Genomic DNA, 21,244 nt, shown 5'->3' on the forward strand with positions numbered 1-21,244 from the left:
CTAATGCTTATACTAATTCGAGAAATATACGATAACTGTCTTCTCATATACTCTTTTACTAAACTATAGTTAATTTATACACATTACTTCACTATGACAAACTAGTATGATTTTGTGTAAACATTGGGTTCGCATAAGTATTAATAAAGTGTTAACGTGCAATTACTTTTTACTTGACCAATCCGAATTCCCGTTGCGTAAGACTGTTAAATGAGAAAGCACTCCTTGCTAGGATTTTATTCATTCTAGAGCTTAAACCCGACACAACTAGTTAAGGGGGAAGAGATCTTCTCCATCCCACCACAACCTTGGGTGTATATTTCAAATTGTCAGCAGAACACATACCATCTTCTGATCAATAAAACATACAATGACCAAAATTTGAGCAAAATGTAACCAATTGTTCTTCCATAATAAACGTTAATACAAGTTCTTCCATCATCTTTCAATTTTTGCTTACACTATTGAGTGAAGAGGAAAGAAGGCAAAACAAAAAAATTGACTTGAACTTGTGAATCTTCAAAAAAGGCAGCAAAACACCTGCAAAATAAAAAATTAAAATAAAAGGAATTTATTACTAAATTTTGAATACAAGTAAAGTTACTAAATTTATTTAATTCCATATTCCGGTTTCACCAATGGGACACATGTGAATCACTGTATTGTCCGTCGTCCGTGAAGTTATTTGTGGTGAAGTGTGTAATCATATGATCTAAAAGCTTACAATTTTATTATCATTTTTATTTATTTAATTATGTTTCCAACATGCCTCGTCATGTACGGTTTTATTCCTTTTCATGGGCCAAGCACGCGGGAAAAAAAAATAGGAGTCAATGAGGCTTCAACCCAAACTCTGTTTAGTTTGATACCATTTTGAAGTGTTAAACGAGATGGTCACACACTTCAATATAAATTCCATTGCATCCACCACTATATCTAGCTCAAGCTGAAGAAAGTTAAATAAAACTTTTCATATACATTATCTAGTCATGAGTGTGTAGAGTCAAGGGGGGATTTAGATTGTTGGCTACTGGTTCACATGAATTCAGTAACTTTTATCCCAATCATATTTATATATTAAGATATTCACAAAATATCTATCTATAAATATTTGATTGTTGAGGTTACTATAAAAACGTATAAACTTCAAATTCTGGATCTTCGCCAGTTCACAACTTCACGTTTATAACTTTTTCTTTTCCATTTGTTATGTATTTTAGCAATATTTTGAAAGAAGGAGATATACCTTTGACTTAGCATTTCTTTTTTGATTATGTGATGAAGGCATGCTTGAATGTGGCTGCACCATAGGGAACTTAGAAGCTGCAATATGCTTTTCCTCTTTAACTTTGTTGAAAATTACTGTAAATCCTTCTCCAGATTTTGGATCTTTCTCATCCCATGCCCCAAATTTTGGTACTGATGCTGCTGATGAACAAGACTGACATATACATGAAGCAGTTTAAATTAGAGATGGAGCCAAAAAAATTCACTTAGGAAATTAACACTCAGTAATTTCACAATATGACTAGGAAATTAAACTTGATATGTACTCATAAATAGTGATGGAGCCAAAAAAATTCATTTTGGGGCAGTGGTGGATCCAAGATTTTTTTCACTAAGGGGGTTTGAAAAATAAAAATGCAGCGTCGGTGATTTGGAATTGAAATCTCAAGGTGAATTTTCGACCCCCTAAATCAGGTTTAGGGGATTCAAAATCTATATATGTTCATTAAAATTTTTTAAAAATATTACCTTATATAAACAGTGTAATTTTTCTTCGAGACGACTTATACATGTAAAAAAAAATTGAAACTTTTATATATATATGATCAATTTTATGAAGATGGTTTTGGTGAACTTTTACGACATCCTAAACTTTTACGACATCCTAACTCTGCCCCTGCTCATAAATAGGAAAAATGATGCAGGTTTTCATACTTTTATTGTATCATCATTTGTTTGATGAAATACAATCAAAGATGTAAAGCTATGATTAGATACAAAAAGGGAAAGAACTGGTCTTATTGAACCAAATGACAAAATGCAATCTGCCAGTGCGATTTATTTGTTAAAATGGCACTTTAAGCAAATAAGAGACGGATTAAGGGCAATGTATTGTGGGCCCGAATACTGCCTTTAGTTGACACTTGTTGGCTCCGGGAAGGTGTCTTTACACTGCAATATTTCCCATAGTTTTAATTAATTCTACAAAACAATTATCCAATTATTCATTCAATACTCTTTTTTTTTTTTTTGGGACAAGCAGTAGAGCTATTACTATATTTATAGATCAATTAATGCAAATTAAAACCTCTAACACATTGATAAAAAATATCAGCAATAAATTTGACATAATTGTCAATTGTGGAAGTTCATATAACAATTTACATTTAGACATAGCACATATTTAGTTGTTATGCTAAAGATTAAGCGATATTTAATTCATCTTAATTATGCTTCCCCACTGAATCGAGAATAATTTATGATGAATAAAACAAAGCTTCAAAACTTTAATTTTAAAATTTATTAAGGGATATTTAATTCATCTTAATTATGCTTCCCCACTGAATCGAGAATAATTTATGATGAATAAAATAAAGCTTCTAAACTTTAATTTTAAAATTTACTTTATTTTCTCTTCATAAAGGGCATACCCACTAAAAGCTATTTTCGTTCAAGTTGTAATTTTTCAAGTAAGTCATGAGCTAACTCCAATTTTAAATAGTGGCATCCCCTTCCACATTTGTTGTATACACCGAATGCGAGTAAGTTTTTACTGTTAAAATAACTTTATTTTTGCAGCCACTCATGAAATACTATAAACTTGCGCTTTGAAGAAGATGTACGTGCATCTGGTGTTACGACCCAAGCCCATGAGATGTAAAATCCCGCTTTGGAGCAATAGACCTCGCAGCTTTGTCGTGAGGCTGAACATCATTGAGTCCAAAATAAGGTGAACTTATGTTACACCCTATAAAACTCTTTACTTTTTTCTCTCATTTTGATGTGAGATTTGTGTTTGTTATCACGTGCAATTCTTCTTCAGAAGCTTGTCAGCTTTGAAATTTGTCAATCCTTCTCTTTGACCCGCCCTTGTGGGCTTGCCCTCCGTCATGGGAATCACCAACTCATAATTTTAACCATCCATTTATAGACAAATCTATCACTATGACATATTAATCACTTCATCAACTTTCCTTGCTAATATTTCTTACATTTTCGTTCATATAGTACTGAAATTTTCACTAACACTCGATAAAGTTATAATTCGAAGACATATGAATCTCACTCTTAAGGCCCTATATGATTCTAAAGCTCTAACCAAATAGTACTATTTAAAGAGGCTTTCTCCATGGTGGAAAAATTATAATTGTCACTACATAAAAATTGTTGCACGTTCAAAGCAGAGTAATATCATTCAGTGCATTCTTTAAGAGGCAATCAGCTTGAAATTTGAACAATGAAAGAATAACAACTTACAAGATCATCAGATGGATTTCTGCTACTTTTGATCAGTCTATTTGGACTAGGTGGAACAAAACCATTGCCACGATCATTCTTATTCTTCTTAACATCAGATTTTCTGTGACGTTGCGTTGCCCCAAAGGACTCTGAATTTGAATTTGTCGAGCCAATACTCTTGTTTTGGCCCGAGCCAGAAGGATTTCTGCGGTGACCATAATTGTACTGAGGTGTTTCGAATGAAGGAACTTTCGCAGGAGAAACGTTAACGCTAGCATCGTCATATCTACCATATGCAAAGGCCTCTGGATTCTCCTCTGGATCATTTGGATTTATCATTTTACCGCCTTTATTAACTTTGCGCGCATTCTCAAAATAGGCTGTGTATGGCACATTTTCACCATCCCAGTTCCCAAATTTTGGAACATGTGATCCCTGCTGCAACAAAATTATTTCAAGAGTAGAGAATAACAACGCCTCAATCTTAAGCAAGTTGAGGTCGACCATATGAATCTCAGTCCAAATTATATAAAACAAAATTAATTAGGAAGTACTTGAATGTCTAAATCCTTCTGACATGACTAAGAAAACTCATAGAATAATGAGACCTATATAAAACATACTAACATGACTAAAACTTTACCCTAGACTACTTCAGGTCTTGAGAAACATGCGATCCTTGCTGCAACAAAGGTATTTCAAGAGTATATACAACAACTACCGACAACTACGCATCAATCTCAAACAAGCTAGAGTTGGCTATATGAATCCTCACCGATCATATTGTACTATTTAAACTCATCCAATCCTATAAAATAGTAGTATAAGTTCTCTATACTTTCTACCGCCCATGTCGCTCTAGAAAATTTTTATTGCACCTTCGAAGTAAGATGGAGTCAAGACTTTCACTAAAAGATTTTAAAGAATTAAGTAGACACAAGAAGAAGCCGATGGGATTAACAACTACTACAACATAAAAACAATTGATTTTATATATACATTTCACTATGCAGTGCAATTTTCTAGCAATCTGAAATGCCCCGCACCCCCTAGCTCCGCCCTTGCTTCAAAGTTGCAACGAATTGATAGAACTACTGGATTGTAAATGCAACTATGAACTAGCTAGAGCCTTTCATGGTTTTCCCAAATGTGTAGTTAGAACCATATAAATAAATTAACTAAATTTTGTGTTCTTTTCCCTAACTAAATAACTCTGAGAAATGCAAATATGGGTAAGTTACCAAGCAATATTCAAGCTAAAATAACATAACTAAGGTGCAAAAACAAGAATTTGAAGAAGAAACATTACTTACAGCCATTAATGATTTTGGGATTAATTCTTCTTCTTGCTATTTGGTTCTTCAATGGAAATATAACTTATTGTGTATTAAGAAAACTCAAGATTTGAAGTGGGACCATTTTTTTTATTTTTATTTTTAGTTTACCGGAGATTTCAATGAATTTTGGACCTGCTAGGCAACTAAAGAAATAGGTTGTGTTGGTTACATCTATTTGTTTCTATTAAAATTAAATAAAACCAAACAACCTTGGACTTCAATAGAGTATCTAATTTCTTGGCATGGAGGAAAGACAAATGATCCTTAACTAAGAAAACTGATTCAATTAGTTTTAGTTGACTCCTCTTTTGGAGTGGTAGTTGTTGGTTAGAGCTATTTGTTTCTATTGAAACAAAACCAAAAAAAATTCCGCATCTTAATGGAACTATGCAATGCGAATTTAAATTAATCGGACCATCAGCTCTGATTACTAAATGGTTAAATCGAAAAAACAAAACCAAACAACCTTAGGTTTCAAGATTGTATTTTCTTGGCATGGAGGAAAGCCGAATGAACCTTAACTTAAGCGAAGATGATTCAACTGGTTTTAGTTGACTTCGCTTTTGGAGGGTTAATTGTTGGTTAGAGCTATTTGTTTTCATTGAAATATAACCAAAACAAAATCCCAGGTGGGGTACACTTACTCATAATGAACGAATGTGACATGAATTTGAGGACAAAAAAAAAAAAAAAAAAAAAAAATGTGCCTTTTAATGCAAAAAAAAAAAAAAAAGTAATATTGTTACTGGTTCAAATCCAGTAACTTAATTTTTTACTACGTAAAAGAACTCATCCACGAGAAAACCAAATAAAGCATTTTTGGCCTTTCACGCACTAAATTTGTGCGTGAATTATGACTCCAAGTCAACTTCCATGTCCAAATAGTGTCCTTTCCTTTACTTCTTCAAATCCAAGTCAACTTCAATATTTATAATTCATATTACACTCGAACCAAAATGACTCAATAAAAACTGAACATTAAATACCCCAATAAAAAAAGTTTCATGATTGATAATGCGATAATTTTGTGAAGAGTCGAGAAAGAAGGATTAAAAGTGCATCACTCTAATTAATTGAAATTTCAAATATTTGCTTAGCTAAAGATTTTTTTTTTTGACTAAAATCAAAATTTCTTTGCGCTATAGCTAGGACCGAAAAAAAAAATTGTTAAACTTTTTTTTGTTTGTTTGAAAAAACTTAGTGTTTTTTCCATACTTTGACCAAAGAATTAGTCGTGTGTCTTATATACATAATAATCGTTAATATTTTATATAGAACCTAATATTTTTTGCAATCACTACAATAATGTAGGCCAAATACATCAAGGATACAAATTTGACGTTCGGATAGTCATTTTGTGGAGTTGAAAAGGGATTAAAAGTAAGTTTTGTTTGAAAATAGGTTCAAAATTTTTTCCATACTTTGACCAACGATTAGTCGTGTGTTAAGACCGAAACGTCAATATTTTATATAGAACTTCGATATTTTTTTTTAGACAATATAATAATGTAGTTTTTCCCTACATACATCAAGGATACGTAATGGTTCTTGATAGTCATTTTAGGGGTTGAAAATGTTAAGTAAGTTTTGTTTGAAAAAACTCAAACTTAGTGTTTTTTCCATACTTTGACCAACGATTAGTTGTGTGTTATATGACCCTAAACGTCAATACTTTATATAGATTCCGATATTTATTTTCATAACTATAATGTAGGCTCAATACATCAAGGATACGTAGACATACGGATAGTCATTTTAGGGGTAATAAAAACATGCAAATAAGTTTTGTTTGAAAAAACTTGTGTTTTTTCCATACTTTGACCAACGATTAGTCGTTTGATCAAGTCCGAAACGTCAATATTTTATATAGCCACTCGATATTTTAATCCGTACTATAATGTAGGCTCAATACATCAAGGATACTTAAACGTTCAATTCGTCGTTTAGGGGTCTTGGAGGAAATGGGTGCGAAGTAAATTTTGTTTAAGGTTTAAGTGTTTTATTTTTTAAGGTTTTGATTTAAGTGTGTTATTTTTTAATCAAGACATAACTTTATTTTGAATATAAATCTAATTCTACAAAAATATAAGGTGAAAAAGTAGTTGTAAAGTGGTCAAACTTTAGATGGTCATAACTTTGCGCTCGGACGTAAGCCGAGGTAATGCCTTAGTTGTGAATGTCAATCACCAAAACAAGAGTAAATTTCAAATTTTGAAAATATAAGTTGCGACTAATAATTTTCGACATATAAAGTTGACTAAAATAATTTACGATAAACAAAACTTACTTTTCTTGTTTTTAATTATTCAACCCCTAAAAGATATTCGAACGTCTACGTATCAATCGATGTATTGGGCCTACATTATTTGGTTCGGTTAAAAAAATATCGTGTTCTATATAAAATATTAACGATTTAGAACTTTTTGACACACACCAATCTTATTGGTCCAAAGTATGTCCCAAAAAAACACTAAGTTTTTTCAAATTAAAAATAAAAAGTGTGCCAAATTTTTTTTTTCAGATGGTAGCTATATTTCAAAATCTTCGCTTTCAAAAAAAAAATTCTTTAGATGGTGATAAAATGCGAGCTAAAGTAGTTAATAATCTCCTAGTGATTGGATTTCTATGCTTAGTATTTTCGACAAGAAAGGTAGATTTTGTAATTTTTTTTTATTTATATATTTTAACACGTAACAACGCTTTTTATTAAATATCATTTTTAAATGGATCATCATTTGTGAATTAGGTGGATATTGAAGTTGACTTGGATTTGAAGAAGTAAAGGAAAGGACACTATTTGGACATGGAAGTTGACTTGGAGTTGGAATATTTGGTACCATTCACGCACAAATTTAGTGCGTGAAAGGCCAAACTCGCTCTTTATTTTGCAGTTTGTCCAGGTCATTGCGTCAAAAATTGAAAACTACTTATTTTTTTTTTTTTTTTTTTTTTTTTCTTTAGTTTGCTCAACTTTTTTTTTTTTTTGTCCTAAAAAAGTCGCGGATTCCATAATGAACCTATGTGACATGAATTTGAACTGGTCGGTATAAATTTTCTCTCTTAAGAACCGTACATGTGCCTTTTAATGCACACGATTCATAAAATTTATGTTCAATGTCTAGTAATATTGTTACTGGTTCAAATCCAGTAACTTAATTTTTGATGACTACTATTTTAGTAAAAGAACTCATCCACGAGAAAACCAAAGGGCTAATAGCATTTTTAGTTCCGTAGTTGCTGAAATCTAATTTTAATCCTTGTGATTTATGACTTAGCACATATAACCTTTAATTAACAAAGATGTGTGCTTTTTGTTCCCTTTATGTAGGAAATGTGTTATACTTAGACTATTTATAGAACCATATTACACTCAGACATGAGTAACAATACTTATTGAACATTACATATGGGTAATTCAGTAGTTTCATGATTGATAATGCGATAATTTTGTGAAGAGTCAGAGAAAGAAGGATTAAAAGTGCATCACTCTAATTAATTGAAGTTTCAAAGTGCTTAGCTAGATATCACAAGGACTAAAATCAAAATTTAACAATAACAGAAGGACCGAAAACTACAATTACCCCTAGAACAAAATGCAATTGAAATGGTTCTTGGACGATAATTAATGAAGTTTTCCCATATATTTCTCAAGTAAGGAAGAATAATGAAGGTTTTCCTTATATATTTCATAATAATCAAACTCATCAGTACTTCAACTATATGAAGTAGAAATAGCTTGATTGTTTTGCAATCACTACTAAAAATATAGGCAAATTAGGCTGAAACAAATTTGTCATGATTGATATTACGATAAATTTGTGAAGAGTCACAGACAAAGGGATTAAAAGTGCATCACTTGAATTAATTGAAGGTTCAAAATGCTTAGTTAGATATCACTAGGACCAAACTCAGAATTTAACAATAGCTAAGGGACCAAAACTACAAGTACCCCTACACCAAAATGCAGTTGAAAATGCAGTTGAAATGGTTCTTAGACAATATAATTAATGAAGTTTTTCCCTACACCAAAATGCAGATGAAATGGTTCTTGGACTATATAGTTAATGAAGTTTTGTTATATGTCCCTACACCAAAATATAGATGAAATGGTTCTTGGACTATATAGTTAATGAAGTTTTGTTATATGCCCCTACACCAAAATACAGTTGAAATGATTCTTGGATTATATATTTCATAATAATTAGACCTGTCACTACTTCAACTATATATTGTAGAAATAGCTTGATAGTTTTGCACTAGCAACTAATAAAAACATAGCAAATTAGGCTAAGACCAAAAAATGACCCCTTGTTCAATCTCTTTCACAACATTTCTTACATTGGTTTTGATAATTGTCCCTTACAAAAATGGCCACTCTAGATCTTTAATCCACATTGAAGATTATGGTCCCCCAAGAGCAAGCCATTGTCTTAGTAATGGTCAATTTTATGTTTGCCCTCCTCTTGGAGGAAAGCATGGATCTCGTGCACCGGAACAACAAGCAGTTATAAACGATTATCCGCCTGTAAGTCCCGAGGATGATCTTGCAATTGATCATGCTGGACTAAAACAAAAGGAAGAGGTCAAAGATTACAAACCTAAAAGGTCAGGGGATGGTTCTGAATATGGTCGTGGTGCACCAAAAGAAGGGCTAGAGGTCGATTATTTGCCCAATTCACCGGGACATAATAAGCCAGGACATAGCCTTGGTATGGGTCATGGTGCACCACCAAAACAAGAGTAAATTGACAACCTGTCCTAAAAATATATGTAGTTGCATCTGCAAAATAATGGTTGTGTCACAATTGATGAATTTCAATTTCGAAATTATAATAATAATTTTTCTTTTCTTGTTTTTAATTATTAAAAGCATATTCATCTTGATCCTAACAATAGAGAGAGTTGAATGGTTAATGATTTTATGCAAATGTTAGGTTTACGATTTAATTTATAGACTGATAGATTTAGAACTTTTTGTCGATACTCACCAATCCTTATTAGTCCCTTTGTCCCAAAAAAATGCCACATTTCTATATTTAGAAACAATTTAACTTTATGAAATGATGTATAGCCACACAAAAATATCTAAGACTTGTTTTAGACTACAGATTTCAAAAGTCTTCCTTTCTTTCTTAAACTCCGTGCCAAGTTAGATGGTGCCACATAAATTGAGGTTAAGGAGTAGTTAATAATTCTAGTGATTGGATTTCTATGCTTAGTCTGACAAGAAATGGCGATGGTGTAAACATTTAAGTTATACATTATTAATATATATAGTTTAACATGTAACAACACATAGCTTAAATATCATTTTTAAATTAAGGTTACCAATCGATAAAGGTTTACTCATAACTTTTTTTATATCATCAGCATATAGAATTTAAACTAGATATATTTTAGAAGATGATCTACTAGATGCTCACATTTTAAATCAAACCTCTATATTGAAGTCACGCTTTTTTTGCTTTCAAGTTTCTTATTTAGTTTAACAATTGAATAATTGATAACTTAAATTGCTAGCTATAGACTATAGTGATAGATACCTTAGGATTAATCATAGATTGAACATCGAAGTGATTAGTTAATGAAAACGGATTTATAAACATAAATTTTTAGTGTCAATTAATTATTAATTAATTACTTACCTCTTGATGATCTATATATACGATAGTTTCTCATGATAATGTTTAATTGCCAGACTTGTATATGCATTGATGTGAGAGATAATAAATCAGCAACATCTGAAAAATCCTTTTTGGAAAAGCTTCAAATGATAGGAGTAATATATTTCATTTTCTTTTATTATTCTTTCTTCAAAAAAAAAAAAATCTTTTATTTTGAAGTGGATACACATGTTTTGTGCTTCTATTACATATATATAGTCCAATAATTCACATTTTTTTGCAGTTAGATGCTCACATGCAATGTAAAATAAGTTTTTAAAGATAGCTTATTACCATTGAACTTTAGATAAGACTAAAGATTCCCAGGAGCGCTTACCCAAATATTTCTTTTGTATTGTATAAAAAGTTCATTTTCAACTCCTATTTATAGTGGATGTAGACCGTATGCAATTCTAAATACCACCAAAAGGATATGGTGCAGCAGATGAGCTGCTCTTCTCTTAATAAGAGGTCTCGCGTTTGAGTCCAAGGTATGAAAAAATCCTCGGTAGAAAGCGCTTCTCTCCAAAACAGCCCTACGCGACGCGAAATTCGGATATAATCGGACTCCAATGCAGGGATTAGGGGTGTACAAAGTAAACCGACAAACCGCATCAAATCGATAAACCGAGAAAAAAACCCGATTAGTGGTTTGGTGTTGAAAAAAACCGACCATAATTGGTTTGGTTTGGTTTGGTTTTAGCTAAAAAAAGTCAAACCGAACCAAACCGACCCGATATTACGTGTATTCGATTTTTAAAATATTTTATACATAAAAAGATTTTTTGTAATGTAATTTGTAAATATTTCTTAAATTTTTTCATAGTTTTTTTATCTTTTATAATATTATTTTAAGCTTAAATTTAGAATTTTGAATGCCAATAAGTTTTATATCCCATTGATGTTAGTAACTCAAATAAAGTCCAAAGTCCAAATCAAAACCAACTCAACAAAAAAAAATTCAATTCTAACATTAGGAATGACAGTAATGTTGGATATCTATTTTTTAGTTTTGCATAATTGGTTTAGAGCGTAAAAATACATAGCTTAATTTTTTTTTGTCATGGAATTAATATTTATTAGCCGTACTTATTTTAGCATAACTTAGTATTTAGACTAAAATAAGTATTTCTTTATGGCTTATTAATTAGCAATACTTATTTTAATTAGCAATACTTATTTTAATCGATTTTATTATCTTTTTTGTTGAATATTTTAATACGATATCATCACCCATCTCACATTTTGTGTTATTTTCTTAAGAAACACTTTAGTTATATAGTTGTATCTTATTAGGACTAAATAAATATATGAAGTACTAAATAAATATATGAAGTAAAAGTCATATGTTTTGTATGAAAACTTTTTCGGAAAAAAATTCGAAAAACCCAAAAAACTCGAATAACTTGAGAAAACCCAAAGTTGAAAAGGCCAAATTTTATTAGTTTGGTTTGGTTTATAAATTTAAAAACTCGACGCAATTGGTTCGATTTGGTATTTGAAAAGTCCGAACCAACCCGGTCCATGTACACCCCTAGCAGGGATGAGTACAAATTGTATTCTTATGATATTTTTGGGTCATTCAAATATTACTCATTGTGCACGTGATTCGTTTGCTTTTTAATTTAAGTTTTGTTGTTCTTTAGTATCAGGATTACGTTGGATAAGTAAAATTGGTCTAAGATATTTAAATCTATAGAAGATATTTACAGCGATATATTGATGTTCTCAAACATAAATGGAGAATCTCTACCTCCAAACAGGTAAATAGTTGAGTTTGAAGATTCAATAGAGATAATTTTACATAGTTGATATTTTATATATAAAATTTTATACTATCAGTCCATTTAATATCGACCGCACATCGCGCGGGTAAGAATACTAGTATAGCAATAAGATGAATTTGTCATATTATTTATACCATAAAAATACATAGTATATTTCAGATGTAAGAATTTGATACCATGCATATAAATATTAATATACTTACTACTAATATGCTTGCTAGTGTTAGAAACTTAAATATCCTGCGTGACATAAGTCCTGTTGTCTCTTTTGTTGCTCAAATAAACGCATCGTCTACTGTTTGTGATGCGCCTACTAGTTCTACTAAGACAAATCTGCTAGCCCATGAGGGCTTTTATTATGGCTTGTAATATTTCTAACGTTTAATATATTAGTATCCGTATTAGTACTCAAAAAACAAACGCAAAAGGGTCAAATATACCCTTCTACTTTGTTTTATTGTTGAACTTTATCCCCCATTATACTTTTTGGTCATTTATACCCCTACTGTAAACAACAAATTTCGAGTCCAGAAAATAAATAATCAAGACGGGAAAATTGAGTAACAAAATGTAGTATTTAATTTCAAGTATGTCACGATTAAAACAAGTTGTAGTTCGAATATCTATATAAATATACTTGCAAGTTTGAGAGGCTATGTATTAACCTTTGCTTTACCAGCTTCTCTACCGGTAGCACATGTTTTGCCTGAATTACAAACTGAACTTATTTTACTCATGTACCTAGCTAGTCTTATGATTTCTTACTATACCGAAATAGGATACATGGTAACACTAAACATGCTACAACACACAATCACTCTGCTCGATCTCTTTTTTCTCGTTTAAAATCTTCAAGGTAGTTTTATGAATTCTATTTATGAAAATAGAATTCATAATTAATGGAGAGGCCTACTAACAATTAAATGCTTTTATTATTGTATTTATTCTTCTTCTTTTTAAAATATCGTATTTGTTATAAAATAGGCTATATTTATTACTTTTAAAAAGATATGTTATTATTGTGTATAATTCTTGCTAATTAATGTGATAGGTAAAAATCTCTTTTTCTTGCGGGCATTTTGTTTTGGGCTTCTCCTGAAACTAATGACAATTGGGCTCCGCCTGTGGGTTATGAGTTTTGTTCTGTGTGGGTACTTTGCACGACTATCCTTCAAAGGCGCTGGCCTTTAATTTTATCCCTCAAATTGCTGGTCTTTAATTTTTGTCCTTCACTTAAAAAGGAGCAATAATCTGCTTGGGCAATGTTCTAGAAAATGACTTTTTGGGAAAATCAAACACTCAATCAGAAAGAAATTACTCTATTTTTCATGTTGAGAATAAAGCACTTTGTCCATATTCTTATGAATCAGTTTATTCATCATTACAGACGGTATAAGCAGAACAAACATCGGGTGTGTTCGGGATGAAGGAAAATGTTTTTCAGAAAAATAAGTGAGTTTCTTATTTATTTTCTTGTGTTCGGTATGTAAGCAGAAAATATTATCCTAAAAACAAAATTTGTATATAAATCTAGACTAATACTATGAGAGGTGGATGATAGGGGTGTGAAGTGGTGGGGATAGGGGCTACGGGGTGGTGAAGATGAGGAGTGTTGATGAGTGAGGAGGACACAATCAATGTAGATGTCACTTGTGAAACTTGTTTTTCCTACTTCCACACGTAGTCATTTTTCTCAATTTTAAGAAATTTGTTTTGCTAGAGAAAATATTTTCTAAATTTTTTTACCAACTGAATAGGTGAAAGTTGGAACACATTTCTGGAAAATGTTTCCTCTACCGAACATATCCATCAAGATTGACAAATTCATTTACTCCTGATTGATAATCTTTTGCACCTGAAAATGATCTCCACCCTCCTTTTCTGTTTTCTAAAAATCATCACAAACCCCACCTCGTGCAACAAGGAATTATTAATTTGGAGAATTTATCTAATTGCCTATTATCATACAAAGAAGATATCACAAATCAACTCTATAATCATCACAAACCCACCTCGTACAATAAGGGATAAATGAATATGTTTCTAAACTTATGTCATTTGGTTTCAATGTATCTATGACCAAAATGTTGTAGACCTGGAGTCGCAGATGAGTCTTGAGTCTAAAGAATTGCAAATTCGATTTGGGCAAAAATGTGTGAGGGAGCTGGGCGAAAGTCAAATACTCCCTCGGTTTCAATTTATGTGAACTTTTTCGGAGTACGAGGGTCAAACATTAAAACTTTGACATTAAATTTTGACATAGATTTTCCAAGTTTGTAAAAATAAAATTTATATATGTAGAAACTACATAAAAAGTACTATAAGTCATGATAATTTATAAATCAAATAATTTAGAAAAAATGTAAGGAAAACATGATCAAAGATCCACCTCGAAGACTCCCCAAATAGTAATAGGTTCACATAAATTGAAACAGAGGGAGTAATTCACGGGTTGAATTGGGTTTAATACTAGGCTAAGTTGGGCAATCATTTCAAAACAAGTTACGCTTCGCAGGTTAAAAATCAGCTCATACTAAAATATCTTTTGCCCAACCCATGAATTATGCGTGGCTCATATTTCACATCCCTATTTTTAGCCGTCTGAAAATTTTAATCGCATACTGAATAAATCGTATAAAATTCAGGAGATAGTCAAGTATTTTGCTTTTTATAAAAAAATATGCTCCTCCAAACGAGCTGGATCACTACCATTATTAAGTACATTAGCTGAGTTATTATCAGGAGAAGCCATATGAAGAGCCTTCTATATATAGAGAGAGATACAACGACATTTATTTGGTGACATTTCAAATAAATGTCGGGAAATAAGGAATTTCTTGACATTTATGAACAAATGTCGTAAAAAGAACGACATTTGATGCCAAATGTCATAAGAAGAACGACATCTGGGGCAAAATGTCATTAAAACAACGACATTTAGTACCAAGTGTGGCTAAAATAACGACATTTGTTAAAAAATGTCGTTATTTTTAACGACATTTAGCTAAAATGTCATTAAAACAATGACGTTTGATACAAATGTCGAATAATATTATGACATTTGTTGCAAAATGTCGTTGTTTTTAACGACGTGTGGCGAAAATGTCGTTAAACAATGACATTTGATATAAATGTCGAATACATTATGACAATTGTTTTAAATGTCATATTATTAGTCACTAATTACCGACATTTACACCTAATGTTGGAAGCCTATTTTTTTTTTAAATTATCCATCATTCTTTATAGGACAAAGGTCAAAGTTTGCCCCCGGACTATACGATTTAGAGAAAACTTTATAATATGTTAAAAAGTACCTCGTTATTTTCACCCTCGCTGTAATCGAAATGACTCAATTTTGCCCTTATGGGCTAACGCAACATCATACATAAAGGGATATTTTGGCCATTCCATAAAGTTCACGGACCAATAAGGATCATTTGCAAAGTTCAATGACAAATTCATTAAAACCCTACACCCTAAACAATTTATTTAAATCCAAAGAATGATAATTAAGAAGTCACTAATATTGTGAATAATCTCTCAAAGAGGACAAATACATGTTAGAGTACATCAATTTAATTAATTAAACGTGTGAATTATTTTTTTCTTTAATATATCCTCACTTAATTATGATTTTTAATTATTTTCTACATACATTACTTGATTTATCCAAACCAAGTTTGAAATTAATTGCTACGTCAATTTGTAGGAAATCTTATAGTTAGTAGAGAAACAAAATGATTTACCTTTAAACTCTATGAATGATCCAGGACTCCAAGTTTGTCCTATATGCCATCTTCGTATGGTGGCGCGATGTTCTACGTGAATCCACGTTCGAAGGACATTGTACCAAAGTCATACAATTAGGACCACAATATGCATGGTTTTATTCTGTTTATGGCATCGAAGGTTATGTTCTTTTTTGGGCTTCTAATTCTCATTCCTTTTCGGCACCTACGAGTCACAAATAATCTAAATTTACGTAAGGATAAAAGTTTAAGTCATCTATAGAAATATGAAGATTGATAGTAACTCAAAAAAGGAGACTATATTATTGCATAATTACTAATTGAGAATATTGCGAGGATGAAAATCCTTTTGAAACTAGCTACATACAATCGAAATTTACAACTAGGGGTGGCATGGTACGGTATTTAAAAAAGATGGTAATTTCATTTTCGGTCTCTAAAAATATTATACCGAAATTGCATATATAATATATATATTTATTCATTGTTGCCTCATATTTTAGTACTTTTAATTGTCTTTTGAGTATTAATTATGATAATTTGTGCCTAACATTATATTTTCACAATGTAGGAAGAAAACGGTGTGAAACATGGAACAAATGGAAAAATAAGAGATGTGCCACATTGAATTAAAAGGAAAAGAAAAGACAAAAGAAAGGAGACAAAAAGTGGTGGCTCAATGATTAGGAAATTATGGTAATGATTAAGCAATCATGGAGTACACTTTGCAATTAAGATTGAATTGAGAAGAAAAACTGGGCAGAACGAACGGAAAATTTCATTGCTATATCCTCACTTCTTCCTATTTCGTTTTGGCAGCTTATTTTATTTGGGCTTTATTTTTTACTATAAATAATCCATGATTTTTACATAACTTTGGATTACTTGAAACCCTTAAGGTAACTTTGAATATCAGTTTGGAGGTGGAGGCCGACGTGGTTTTTGTCTTCTCTTCTCGTAATACTTATTTAGACATTTTTATTCGGATGGTCTGTTGTTTTTCTTCCATGTCTATGTGGAGCTAAACTCTTTAGTTCTAGGGTTTTGACACAAACATGAAAGTTGACGTTTGATCATCGTTCCTATCTATTAGATTTCCATCTTTTGGGTTGCTTATTTATTCTTGTGCTTAATTGTTTGATTACTTGATCACTAATTGAACATATACGTGGTGCGTGAATTGAACACTAATTACCGTAATAAGAATAAATATATATCGCATGAGGATAGAGATATACCCTTTAGCCCTACTTAGTTGAATACGGAGAAATAAATGCGTTCTTGTTTACGACCATAGAGATATAGGCGTTATAGTAGCATCTATTGTGAGTAGTTCGAGAGAATATCATAAAGTTACAATTAACGACAACTAGTAACCCATAGGTAGAACGATTTGAAAATCATGGATTGTTAGTGGTCATAGCCCTAGATCTATCTCTTCTCCGATAAAAATTTGCTCTTTCTTGTTTGAAGTTCACTATTTGTTTTCTTTTATTTTTAATTAGTTTACAAATATAATTTGGATTTTATTTCTTGTTTAGATAATTAGCATTAGTTTAATTTGATAAATAGTTAATTATAAGTCTCTGTGGGATCGATATCTGGACTTAAAAATCCTATATTACTTGTACGACCGCGTATACTTGCGTGTGCGTTAGGGAGCAACAATACCATTACCATATATATCAAATTAATTCGGTATGGTTCGGTTTAAATTTGATTTTGGTATTTTGCGGTACTACGGTAAATCAGTAATCATAGTTTGATCGACTTCAACTTACATATTCATATCGTAGAGAATTATGACTTCGGCTATTCAAGAAACGTCTCAATTATATCGTACTAACAACTCACACATGTAAAAATATTCCTGACTATATAAATTGGGACAGAGGGAGTACACCATTTACTGTCTATAACTAGTTAACTCCTTAAAAATTCCAAATACAAACAGTACGATTTGGGACTGGTAATAGGATTAGCACATTGAATTTCCGTTCAGAAATGTTAAATTTGATTGATTATGAAATGCTGTGTTAAGCTCATCTTTCAGTTGGATAATACTAGTGATCAGCACCACAGAAATGTCTAATATATCTTCGGCTAGTGGTATTTGCATATTGCAAAAGCAATTTCATCAGGCGAGGGATTCTTAAGTCATATGCACTGTGGTGTAAAGGTATTTACACAATCAGGTCACTTTAAAGTTATTACAGGTAAATTTTTATTACTTATGAGCTTAATTGGTAACCTGGTAAAAATTGTGTAACTAATTTATTAGTCTGTAGCTCTTGTAATAATGGGTTCTGCAGGGGCAAAAGCTGCATGTGTAATCTGCTCCAAAAATCCTGGATGATTTTAGACTTTATCTGCAACATAATCAGGGTTCCCTTTGCTCAACAATAGTATACTCCTCCTGTAGATTCTGTCATCTCATTTTCCAATATAAAAAGTATTTGGTTCCTACAACCCTGGATTAGTCTAACCATATATGTATGTAGGAACTCTCTTTCATGTATATGTGTATAAGGGAATCGTATTTGTGACAATTGTGACAACCTCCGACTCTCATAATATTTGTCTAATTATGCACAAATATTTTTGGACAATATTTTCTGCTTACATTACAAACACAAGAAAACAAGTATGAAAACCACTTAATTTTCAGCAAAAACATTTCTGTGAAAAACAATTTTCTATGTACCAAACACACCCAATCTTCAATTAAGTAATTAATAACCCTCAAGTTATTTGTCAGAACTCAGAAGGGAAGGAGAATTAGCCTAAATATATCAAAATTAATACTCCCTCCGTTGTTGTATATTTGTGGAAAGAATTTAATTTTCATGGTTTTTTGAAAGTTAAATCGGATTTACTAATTTGTTTAAGGGGTATATTTTGCACTAGATTAATTTAATTTTTAAATATTTATCTAAATTTAGAGGGTATATTTAACTATTCTAAAAATTATTTGACCCTTTTCGCAAAATACTATAAGTGGAATTTTTTTTTGTCTCATATCAACATGATAATAAAAAACATCTTAAAATGTTGGTCAAAGTTCTTGTAGTTTGACTTTCGAGAAGCACAACGTGACAAGTACTTATTTGGTCCGGAGGGAGTACTGAATAAGGATGGTTAAAACTCCAGCCCCAAAGTTCTAAAAGTCCTTAGCTATAAATATGATTATTTTCCAAAAAGACCCAAATTTTCTCAAAAGCTTCTCCTTGATCTTCTTCTTCCTTCCAATAACAACTCTTTGAATATTTTATTGAGTTAATAGCCAAAATCAAGACCATGTTTTACAAATTGTATTTCTGTCTTTAAGCCACTTATTTGATTAGTAAGGACTGATTTTTTAAATTATAAATTTACAACAACAACTATTTAGCCAAATTATGATATCCTTTTATGAAAAGCACAAACAAATTACCTAGTATTATAGAGTAATACAACAGGATGCAGCATAAGGTCCGTTGGCTCATTATTTCGTACTTCATAAAATAAAAAAAAGTGAACAAAGAAAACGAAAAAGGAACGAGGGGTTCCTTGAAAGATTACAGAAAATGTCAATAATAATTGAACATGCTGAATACCTTAAATAACTGGTAGCCGGAGAAGATCACACCACTGATATATCGTTAACTTGGAAGTTAATTTTCCCTATTCTTCAGTGATTAATTTATTTCTAAAAGTTACAATTGGTGCCAAATTTTCAAGTCTCTATCTCCTTATTTTTGCGGTTTGGCTTATTAACATCTGTTTTTTTCTTCTTACTTTGTAACTTAGCATCATCATCATCATCATCTTGGGTAGGTTTTTTCTTTTCCTTTTTGGACTTTTCATTTTCCGTAATAGTAGTGATCTTAGACTTCTTTTCCCTTTCGAAAGTTTCAGTTTCTGATAAAGAGTCATCTCCTTCATATACTTGAGATAAGTTCCGTTTAAGTTTCGGGCTCGGGCTTGAGATTACGGACTTTTTTGCCGAGGTAACTGGCGGTGTTTTAGGAGAAAAGCTACGCTTCGTATTTACCTTCTTCTTTATCCCATAAAGCATCGACGATATCCCACAACATGAGTTATGACCAGATGTCTTGAGATCTTCGCTATCTGTGGCTTTCCTTTTTCCCATCCCTGCATGTACAATATTTTCCAATATAACTGACAAATTAAGAAACCTTCTAAACCAAAGATTATAAATTCATCAACAGCGTGCATTCTTCTCCCTCTTATTAGAGGTGGCAGAGCCAGGATTCATATTAATGGGTGTGAAAAATTATAAATATGTCGCAACCCAGGATCGAACATGCAATTTTAGAGAATTTTTGCAACCCCTTAACCACAACACTAAAATTTCAATTTGTGTCAGGAAGTATCAACACTGTTATATATACGTATAAAACCAAAATTTCACCTATTTATATAATGTAATTTTCCGGCGAAGGGGTGTCACTTGACACTCCTCGGGCAAGGATAGCTCCGCCCGTGCTTATAAGGAAGGCGATATCCATATAGAATCAGAATGAGATGCCCTCGGTGAAAGAGGTAGCAAAAGAGTTTGCAATGTCCATAAAGAAAGTGTCAAAAACTAACTTAACAAAGTTTTGTGGTCAATACAAGATAGAAAAAATGCTATAGGAAATTTAAAAAAAAATATATTTTATGTAGCTGCTTTTTCTTCAAAATTTTCCTGCTTTCATTCTCTTCTTCTGTGAATCTAAAACAAGATCGGGTTTAAGGAACATCACACTACGTAAGTAAAGAAAAGAAAAAAAAGAATGAAGAAAGTCAGAGAAGAATGTACCTTCAATTTCTAGTGGAAGGAGCTCACTCAAACAAGACTGATTCTTCGTTATGTTACTTTGAGTAGACAAACGATTTGAGGCATGTCACTCATTTATAATGTAGCTTCAATATTTTCCGATCGTGACATTAACACAAAAGAAATATCTAGTTGCAGAAAAAGAAAAAAAAAAGAGTTAATTATGGAATGCCGACAAGTTGACCCGCGAATATCGGACACGCTCGCATGCTTTACGTCTGTGTTTACTCCTAAAAACTTACCATCAACGGAAGTTTACACCAAACTAATGAAAATATAATATATTTGTACATAAACTTACGACACTTAATCATAGTTAATTCACGTGCATTCTTACCTCATTATATCACTTATTATACAGTAATAAATGTATATAATATTGTGTGAAAAATCAATGCGAAGCGATGGGGGGAGCGGG

General features: G+C 31.6%; 1 protein-coding gene and 1 long non-coding RNA gene across 2 annotated transcripts; both read right to left on the reverse strand.

Annotated features, from left to right (window-relative positions):
- Nucleotides 1-359: 359 nt before the first annotated feature.
- Nucleotides 360-3,972, reverse strand: LOC132060465 (RPM1-interacting protein 4-like). Its single transcript, XM_059453501.1, has 3 exons — nt 3,484-3,972; nt 1,247-1,441; nt 360-540 (listed from the first exon to the last, which is right to left on the reverse strand). The coding sequence occupies exons 1-3, from the start codon at nt 3,970-3,972 to the stop codon at nt 520-522; spliced, it is 705 nt and encodes a 234-aa protein (XP_059309484.1). The 3' UTR covers nt 360-519.
- Nucleotides 3,973-19,466: 15,494 nt separating this feature from the next.
- Nucleotides 19,467-20,945, reverse strand: LOC132060530 (uncharacterized). Its single transcript, XR_009415943.1, has 2 exons — nt 20,809-20,945; nt 19,467-20,138 (listed from the first exon to the last, which is right to left on the reverse strand). It is a non-coding gene; the product is annotated as an uncharacterized LOC132060530 (long non-coding RNA).
- Nucleotides 20,946-21,244: the final 299 nt, after the last annotated feature.

The sequence above is a fragment of the Lycium ferocissimum genome, chromosome 6 (assembly GCF_029784015.1).
Source record: "Lycium ferocissimum isolate CSIRO_LF1 chromosome 6, AGI_CSIRO_Lferr_CH_V1, whole genome shotgun sequence".
NCBI lineage: Eukaryota > Viridiplantae > Streptophyta > Magnoliopsida > Solanales > Solanaceae > Lycium > Lycium ferocissimum.